This window comes from Eptesicus fuscus, chromosome 11 (genome assembly GCF_027574615.1).
Source record: "Eptesicus fuscus isolate TK198812 chromosome 11, DD_ASM_mEF_20220401, whole genome shotgun sequence".
In the NCBI taxonomy this organism is placed as follows: Eukaryota; Metazoa; Chordata; class Mammalia; order Chiroptera; family Vespertilionidae; genus Eptesicus; species Eptesicus fuscus.
Genome location: NC_072483.1, coordinates 65,427,424 through 65,437,517, shown reverse-complemented (window position 1 = coordinate 65,437,517; position 10,094 = coordinate 65,427,424). Strand labels below are relative to the sequence as shown.

The window sequence follows — 10,094 nt, the reverse complement described above, 5'->3', positions numbered from 1 at the left end:
TCCGGAAGGCTCTCCTCTGAAATCAGCTCAGCACCCTAAATAACTGTGTCCATTTTTTAACGTTACCATCTCAGTTAAGGGACAGCGATCAAATATAAATCGAGTGTTAGAAAATAAAATGCAGCAACTGGTGTTGCTCAGTTGATTAGGCGTCATCCCATCACTGAAAGGTTGCTGGTTCAATTCCAGGTCAGGGCACATGCCAAGGTTGTGGGTTCAATCCACAGTAGGGGGTGTGCAGGAGGCAGGCAGCCAATCCATGTCTTAATATTTCTCTCTCCCTCTCCCTTCCTTTCTCTATAAAAATCTTAAAAAAAAAAAAAAAAATAATTTTTTAAGCATAATCAAGGAATGGGTTATTTATGACCAAGCTTGAACATGTGTTTAGATAGAATTCCCTATTTACTTAATTTGCTCTATCTTTACATAAATAGGAAAGACATAAAGTAGGAAACGCCTCAGCTTTATTAATGCAAACATATTTTATTAAAGAATGAATGCATTTATGCTAAAGAATAGTTTACATGTGTTGGAAAGCAGCAAGCATATCTCCAAGGGGCGGGTTCTCCTCAATATGACTCCATGCTAATTCTACATGCTTTAAACCCAGACCCACACATGGGGGTACATATACACAACACAGATGCATATAGGGACACACAGATACAAAGACCAAAACACCAACACGGTTGCTCTCCAGATGCTATTAACTCTCATTTAAGGCTTCTTTCTGTAAGGTGCCCCAGTGCCCCTACCATCACCAGGATTAAAAACCAACTTTAATCAATGCGCAGCATTACCTGGAAAACTAGCCATCTGCTCTCAGCCTTAAATGTTTGTATTTTAACAAATCTTCTCAATTTCATACAGTGATGACCCTTGGCATTTTATGACATTGAAAGATCCAAGAAACCGAGAAATCTCAACTTTGGTGAGAACTTCGCATTAGAAACAGTGAATGCACTGGCGATCCTGACTCTGAGCTGTTCCTGATTTGAAGGTCACAGGGTCAGATTTCTCTTTAGATTAAATTGGACGTAGACAAGCCAAGTTTAGAGAACTCACTGGAGTGCAAGGTTGAGTGATGGCGGCAAGGCTTCCTTGGTGACACCAAGTCAGATTTGAAGCTTGCCTGGAAGGACTCATTAGACAGGACCATAAGTTACCACAAATCAGGGTTGAACAAAAGGATAGCCTGCATGGAGTTTGTTCACTTGCTGATAACTCATTCCCTTTTTCCAAGGTTTCTGTTGTGGTGGTGGTTGTTTTAAACTCCTAGCTGGTTTGATGGTTGATTTCATCTGCTTGGCAATATTCCTCCCTTTGGGTGCCCTGCAGTGTATGTTGAGAATCCACCCCTGTGGGGGTGTTGGCATGGGTTAGAAGGGGAACAAGGGTGGATGGGGCAGGAGGAGGGAAGGGTCATTAGTAGTTGCAAGGATTCTAAGAAAATAGATGAAGTGAATACAATAAGAGGGCACTACTTGATATATTTATGTAAATAAAAGCATTATCTTTAACTGTGAATTAACTGCCAACTATCAGACTGTTAGTTGTAAAGCTCAATGAAGGCTGTGCTGATTGGCTTACTGAGGAGAGGCTCTGAAACACAGGAGAGGAGTCTCAGGCTCAAATCCACCTGACTTTTCCTTTAGCCCTGCTACTTCCGCACCAGCATCAGTACGCATTCCCTGCCCCCTTGACTAATGATCTGATAAGTGCATCTAACATTCTTATTGGGTTTCATAAGGCAAACTGGAATTGTCCATGAAATAACAGCCTCAGTGTCTTTGCCTGAGAATGGTGAAAATCAGCATGGAGCTCTCCTACAGGGAGGCAACTGGGAATGAGCAAAGAAAAAGAAAGACAGTCTAGAACTTTCCTCCCCATCCACACTCCCACCCTCCTCACAGTCACAGCAGCAGCAGATTTCAATGTAACGTAATTACTTTAATAATACATTTCTTTAGATTTAGAGTTGCTCTTCTGAATTTAAAAAGCTTGGTCGGCCAATAGTTTGGCAGTCTTTCATCTGAAATTTGAATCGTTGCATATTCATATGGTCTGGAATTCCTGGACCAATGCTGCCTTTTCTGAAGCCCTCAAAGTTCCTTCAGCCGTCATCGGATTCTAATCCCTGGGAGACCTCCTCAGAGGAGCTGTTCCTGTGGATCCGGCCATCACTCTTCATACTGTGGAAAGTCTTCTTGAAAGCCTCCATCATGGCGTGGGCCAGCTTCTTGGCCTCCAGCTTGCTCTCGCACTCGACAGCATGACAGTCCATCTGGTAGGACAGGTCGTCGTTGATCTCCCTGTAGACCCAGGCGAAGATGTTGGGGCTCACGTTGTGGTCAGCGGTGCAGTAGGCAATGCGAGCCACTTGGAAGGTATCCATGTGGACCGTAGCCTCCCCTTTGTGGTCAAGGTGATGGAGACACACTTGGAATGGTCGGATTTCCAGAAGGACATTGGCTGGAAAGATATCTTCTCGGGCTAGTGTGTGCTTCTTCCAGAGCTCAATGACTGGCTTTTCTGTGCAGCCTGAAAAAAACTGCATGCCTGTGGTAGGGACTTTACCCAGATAGGTAACCTGCAGAGGAAATAGAGGAAGAAAAAGGGGTTGGTCAATAGTAAACTCTTTGTGCTAGTTGTTCATTTCAATGTTCTCATTCATGGTGTCACATGGGAAGGTGGAGAGACATCTTTCTTGCTCCCTAAATGTCATAACTGCCATCAGAATTTTTACCCTTTCTCCCTAACAAGTGGCCCACTTGGCAAAAATATTGTAATTCTTTAAATATTAGAGTTGAAGTTTAAAAATATATTTCTAGAGAACTACTCTCCCTCTCCCTACCCCCCTTTAAAACTCTTATTAGAGTGATGATATTTTACATAATTTGGCATTTCTTTATAATCGTACAGGCACTTGAAGTTTATTTTCAACCAAACACAAGCAGAATTTAATGATAGGAAGGAGTTATGAGGATGGTGCATCTGAAAAACAAAATCCTTATTAAACATCTCCTAGTCTGGTTCTCTTTTCAAATCTGTCAATGTTCACTTTCCCTTGAGCTTCTTGCTTCTAGCAAATGCCAAGGACACAGGAAAAAAATGTTCTGTTTAAATTATGGCCTAAAACATGATTGGTTTCCTTCCAAGGTAATTTTTGAAAATATAGCAATACAGTTGTTTTTCAACCTAAACAGTTTTGGAATAGATGGGTACCATCTGGTTATAGTGATAATAAATGAAAGATTTACAGATGGTTGGAGACTGAGAATGCTTGCTTATCAAATAGCTAGATGGGCAGTACAAAAACAAAGGAAAATAATTCCAAGTGATTCAAACAGTGATTTCTTAAAAACGTGTTTAAGAATACCAATAAGGGGTTTTTTTATTCTTTCATTTTTTCATTCATCAAAACAGATAGAACTGCTATCATTATGGAAAGGCATAATACTGAAGACATAATTTAAGAAATAACACAAAATAGTATACGATTTGGTGCAAAATTAGTGACATAGATATACATACTATGGATTTGAGGAAGAAAAGACTAGAAAAAAAGGTCCATGGAAATGGTGAGAAAGGACATTTTGTCACAGTGATTCCAAATCAATATTGACATTTAGTGGGACTATAAAGGCCACGTACAAAAATTTTAGAGCACAGAAGTGAAGTAGTTATAATTTCTTGTGCTTTATCTCTTAAACAAGAGTTAATTGGATAGTCCCTTTAAAAACATAGCTCCTTAGTAAAGAAGCATAAAAGCTGCACATTCTAGAAATATTCAAAACCTATCTATAATAATAAAAGTATAATATGCTAATTATACTGGACAGCTTAACCTTCCAGATGTCATTCCGGTTGACCTTCTGGATGAAGCCAGGTGGCTGCGAGGACTGAGGCAAGCTGCTGAGACTGCGAGGGCCAAGCCCCTTGCATGAATTTCATGCATCGGGCCTCTAGTTACACATAATGGCAATATGCCAGGTGGGCATGTGAGAAGGGTAAAGTGAAGATGGGGTGGCCCAAAAATCAATGGGAAGCAAATGGATATTTGTTCAGAGGTAGGCAGAGTCAAGATTTAAATCCTAGCTTCACGGTTCACCAGGTGGATGGATCATACCGGACACACCACTGGACCTCTGCACATGCACAGACATCATTATAATGTAAGGGAGACCATGAAAAGGGTGGCAATGAGTGCTACACAGTACCCTGAACATTCAGTGGAAGGAAGTGTGGTTCCGTGCTGGCAGAGGCCTCAGAGAGAAGAGTCATTAAATTTCACGTCATCAAAACCTCAAAAGCCAGATGGGAGCCCAGCAAGTCAAAGTGGTGTGAGAAGGAGGGAGCAGAAAGGCAAGCAAGGGCTGCAGTGGGAAAAGCCCCAGGTGGGCAAAGGGGCTGCTTTGGCCTGACCACACATTAGGTTGTGGCAGAAGCCAGAGTGGGGACTTCTCTCCTCTTGATGAAATGCCACTAAAAATCTACAGCCCAAGGAAGGCCTGGGTTTGATCAAGGTTGAAAACTTGGAAGACCTGATACTGCCACGAAGAAAGATGGATGGGGAGGGCTGACTAAGAGCAGAATGCTCGGGCAAGATGTTGTAGCAACAGCCCAGCCTGGAGGCAAAGGTGAACTGAATTAGGAGTGTCGGTAGTGGGGAAGGACAGAGGAGACACATGGCAAAGATATTTCAAAGGTAAAACTGACAGGACACTGTAGGGAGAAAATAACTCAGATACTGCAAATGCTCAAACTCCCCAAAGAGGGCAACTGGTTGAACAGCTCCGTGTCTCTCTGGATTGGAGTCAGATAATAAAGATGGCTTTGTGAGCAAATGCATAACACAGGGTTCTTCAATACCGTTTACTGAAAATGTACATTCTGTATGTGGTACTTTGTGATATCTTTTATTATTTTTAACAGCTTTATTTTTTACTGAAGTGAAATTTCACATCATATAAAACTTACCATTTTAAAGCATATGATTCAGTAGCATTTAGTAGTCAAAATGTTGTACAACTATCTGCTCTAACTAGCTCCAAGATATTTTCATCACCCCCAAAGGCGACATAGTGCCCATTAAAACCATCTTTCTCCGTTATCCCCTCTCCCAAGGCCCTGGCAACCACCAACCTGCTCTCTGTCTTTATGGATTCCCTATTCTTCCTAATTCATATAAGTGGAATCATATAATATGTGGCCTTTCCTGTCCGGCTTCTTTCACTTAGAATGTTTTCAACATTCATCCCAAGTTGTACCTGTATCAGTACCTCATTCATTCCTATGACATCTTTACTTCTGGAAGTTTAAACACAAACGGGGAAAACAAGTTTCAGTGCTTGGAGTGAAAGCATACTCTCTTCTACTCTCCACTGAAACTAGAAATAACTTTCTATTTCATACAAAAATTCTTCTGATGGAGGGAAATTCCTTTGATTTGCCAATAGGATCACACCTTCATCCCACCCCTTCCCCTGCCCCCCCAACACACACACAAGTTTTAAAAAATTACAGTGTCTTCTATTGCAATGTAACTAAAGGATGAGCTATAAAACATTATTAGAAGTGGTAAATGACTCACTCCAACAGGAAGCAATTTCATAGTGGTAACATTTTGACAACGAAGACAAAATATAATCCTCCCTTATAAATATTTATTACTTAAAAAACTAAAGATTTTAAGGAACATAAAGTTTTATTGTGGAAGTGTGCCTTAGAGAACAGTGGAGTGGAGATTAGTAGCTCAAAAAGTTTAATAGGCAATAATGAAAGCTACAAATAATATGCGACATTTATAAAAACAATTTTAAAACACTGAGGTACAACATAATACATAGATGTAATCTCTTGAAATTAAACTTATTATGGAAGTGTCTTTAATCAGTGGTTCCCTTTCACCATGATCATCTGACTAGCACTCTACACATTAACCATAAGGCCCTAAGTCCCCACTAACATACATCCTCAACCAAATCAAGCCACACAGACACTGAAGAGTAGTAACAAATATTTGTGTCACACTTCAAGTGAGAAGCACATGGTATCTATAGGTTCACTGACAGCACTGTGGTTCAGGATCCAATGTTATTATCACTAACCCATTTTAAAAGACAAGAACCTTAGGTGAGGTGGTAGCACTGGGAGACATAACTTATACTTTCAAGTGTTGGGATTTCAGGAATATTTGGATTATTTGTGAAGAAAATTTCTTAGAAAAGATAGCCTGAAAAGACACATGTTGAATTCCTGGACCATTTTGCTATCAGATGAGAGGCATTTACAACTGGTTTCACTTTCAGCCAGTTATTCATTTTTCCCATCTTTGGACTATCAGAGAAATTTTGGATTTATATGAGCATCCAAATACAGTGGGTCCTTCCATAGAATGAACAACAATTTTTTTTTTGGTTTGGTGCTTTTGCCAATGACACTCTTCTCCATGACAATATAGGCCTAGGCAATTCTTTAAAAATGTATTGTTTTATAATTGCAGAAAGTGAGAAGCAAAAACCTTAGAAAATTGTCAGGTAAAATAGTGCACAAATAATAAAATAATACATGTATATGATATCCTATTATTATATAATTTATTTATTTATTTATTATTTATCTGTTTTCTAAAACTCAAAAAAATACAGAATATACTTAAAATGAAATCAAAGAAAATAAAAGTTAATCTCAAGAACTCCAGACTTTTGGAATTTTCCCACAAGTTTTCTGTGCAAAGAGAAGCTTAAATACGAATGTTCTTAGCACTGATCCTGAATATTCCATTAGCTTCATCTTGCAGAGTGTTACCAAGCCTGCAGATGGAAGAAAGTCGTAAGTGGCTCATGCAATGACTCTGCTCCATGGGGATACTGACAAGGGCCAACAATCACACCAAGTGTTCCCGGGGAACCACAATTGATGTCTGCTCTCAATTTGTAATGAAGGCCACAGAGGCGGTGGTGGACAGACAAGTCCTTCCTACCAGCACAGAATTAGCAAAAATGCCTCCGAAGTGCCAGCAAATGGCTGGTTCCCTAGTGACAGCAGCTCCTGCTGCTTGAATGTACCGGGGTCCCCTCACCTCAGGCCTCGCAAGGTTCTTGGCTGAGTCTTCTCTTGATTCAAAGGAGCTAACTCTGCCCAAACCTTTCTAAACCGTCCCAGTAATGAACTGGTTCCTGCAGGATCTGCTCAACACAGAGCAGGAGTCAGAGGGTAAAACTTACGCTGCTGGGTGAACCTTAGGAAGTTAATGAAACTCTTGTTTGTTGTCTTTGTGGAGCGGATAACATTGTCTAAAATCCCATGAGGTTATGTAAATACAACATAAAGTCAACAAGTTGACACTTCTTAAAGACATATAGGAAAAGAATGATCTGAATAGATTTTCCCTAGAAATGGAATAAAAATAATTACCCAGTTTCCTTAAAAATGGAATGCAAAATGATAAAATGACCTCCCAACATAGCTTCCCCTCAGAAGGATCCCTGACTTTGCCTGTGCACTTCCCCTCGTCAGTCAATTGCTTGCTATTTGCCTGCCCATTTCCTAAATCTCCCACTAAATTCTCCAGAATCTGGCATTAACACATGTAGCTGCCTATAAGTCACTGAAGAAAAAAGTGAATATATATATATATATATATATATATATATATATATATATATATATATATATATATATATTGGTTTAGAAGGAAGATAGCATATGGCTCTGCTTTTCAAGGGAAATAGAGTAAAAACTTTTTTAAATTAGTTGTCTCAAAATACCAACGATTTGCTTTCGTTGTGCGTGCAGCCGTGCCCTCTGTGGATAAGGGACCACAGAGTACATGTGTGTCACTGCACAGAAACCCTGAAATGTAGGTGTTATTCCAGTACCCTCCTCTGCCATCACTGTTTCAAGGACTTACTCTAAATGTATTGCTAGATCACTTCTGGCCACAGTATTCCTGTGGGGGACTTCCTTGCACACCCTTCTGTGGGCACTTCCTCCTTGTGAGTAAGAACACAGGACTCAGTATTCAAAGCTGCTTCAGGAGGACCCACCACCAACACAGCTGTGCAGCCACCAATGTCAGGTCAGGTTAATGAGGATCTTGTTCTCCTGCCCTCCTATGAAAGGGGTGAATGTCTGCTAGGTGAATAAGTCCCTCTTAGCCTCATTCTTAAGACCTGCAATCTTCCATAGCCACAAAGTAGACAAGAAAAAACGAGTCAAGAAATTGGTCACTAAATATGTCCAAAAGGGTAGACAGATTTGTTTTTTTTAGCTGTCACCGCCCAGGGTGCTGGAACAAGGGGACTTGGAAGATGACAAGAAGACGCTTCAGGAGTAAAAATCAGTTGGAAATATGCAGTAAATACTAGCATCTTTTCTCTGGTTGCAGAAACAGGTATTGGGCAAAGAAAGTATTAAGAATGAATCATTCTGAGAGAAATCAACAGAGCAAAAAATGAAAGTTTTTCCCCATGTGTCATTCAATGGCATAAACCAATGCCCCAGATGCAGACAATGTGTGAATGGGCTAAACCCAGGCCTGACTGAAGACAGTTTTTGAGAATATTCACAGCATGTGGAAATACAGAGAAGCTCTGGAACCATCGGGCGCGCCAGAGTGTCTGCAGCGTTAACAGTGTCAGATCAGGAGAGACCAGTGTCCTCAGAACCTCTCCTTCCCACCCATGAGATTTCCAACATCCCAGCCAGATCTCCATTCATGAGTTACCATTCCCTGCTCATGTGTGGCAAACAAACCCTGGTTGCCGAAATGCATCCTTCAAGCTGAGCGGACACCATTCCATTCCTTCCTCTGGGTGGACGATCCATATTTCATTCTTACCTGAAAAACCCTTGTTTAGGATTTTGACTAACCTCACCCTAAAAAGGGCAGTCAGATGGAGTGGATAATGATAAGTTCCCCTAAACAAGAATGTGAGGTGAGATGGATGATCACAGAAGACCCCAAGCACCTAGTTTCCTGGGGATCTTCTACCTTCCAGGCTAGATCAACCCGGCTTCAAAACCTCATGAACCCAGCTTTGGTTTGGTTTACTGTGGGGTTTCTCTGGGATGACATGACAGGAACAAAGACTCCCCAGAGTTCTTTCTTGGGATATGAAAGGTCTTGGTGTTCTTTCATTGTCTGTAGGAGACTTCCTTTCCCCATCTGACATAAAATCACATTATATGAACACAGGCTGAAGACACCTTAACTGGGCATCCTAATAGCCTTTGGGCTACAAGACAAAACATGAGAAAAAAATAGCTTCTCCTAACCTGGGATCAAATACTAGAGTCAAGCTCTTTGCTCCCACATTAATTCCCACCTGCACATTTCAGAGGAAGAGGAAAAGACAAAACCCTAAGATTTATGGTCCCAGCTTGAATAAGGAGTCTTCTTTGCCCACCACAGCGAAGCACAAATTCACTAACACTTTGATAAGTGGAGATGGACCTACAATGCAAACACAAGCACAATGCTAATCATGACCTTGAACCTGTATTACATGCTTTAGGCCATGAAGAAGGTATTAAAGGAGAAATGTTGGTTATAGTGAAATCCATGAAGTTATTGTGAGAAATATAAAAGTGATAAGCTTTGGGCTTAAAAATTAAATTTCTTTATCTGTACATTCATGTCATAAATGTTTGTTGAGCACATACTAGAAATTATGTATATTAGTGAACAAAATGGACAAAACTCCCTGCTGTCTTGGGGATTACATTCCAAGTACACTGACGATGCTTAGCACTAAGTTCACAGCACTCAACATTACAAGTGCAAGGCTGGCCTTAGGGAGAAGAGCACACAGAAGCCTCCCTGAGTACTTTCAATGATTCCGGAAAACTTATCTTGGGTTCCAAAAGGTCTTAACTCTCCTATGGCATAAGTAGGACAAAGGTACCCACAGTTTGGAATTCATCCCTTGGATAAAGCTGTGTTCAATGAAGGTTCATTAGTCTTGACACTCAGTGTACTTTGGCTTTCTGAGATGCTGCTGAAGTAGAAAACCAGGCAGGTTGAGGGCTTTAGAAGAGTGCCAAGGGAGAGGGGAAGGCAGGTGAGAGCAAGGAAGACATGGAGGTAA

At 40.8% G+C, this 10,094-nt stretch overlaps 1 protein-coding gene across 2 annotated transcripts in view; it reads right to left on the bottom strand.

The window, feature by feature from the left end:
* Positions 1–469: 469 nt before the first annotated feature.
* PID1 (phosphotyrosine interaction domain containing 1) overlaps positions 470–10,094 on the bottom strand; it is a 199,777-nt gene continuing 190,152 nt past the window's right edge. For both annotated transcript variants that reach the window (XM_028150822.2, XM_054723407.1), the window contains exon 3: positions 470–2,590. In XM_028150822.2, coding sequence (XP_028006623.1) covers positions 2,114–2,590 — 477 coding nt within the window. In that variant the 3' untranslated portion in view covers positions 470–2,113. The remainder of the gene's footprint in view (positions 2,591–10,094) is intronic.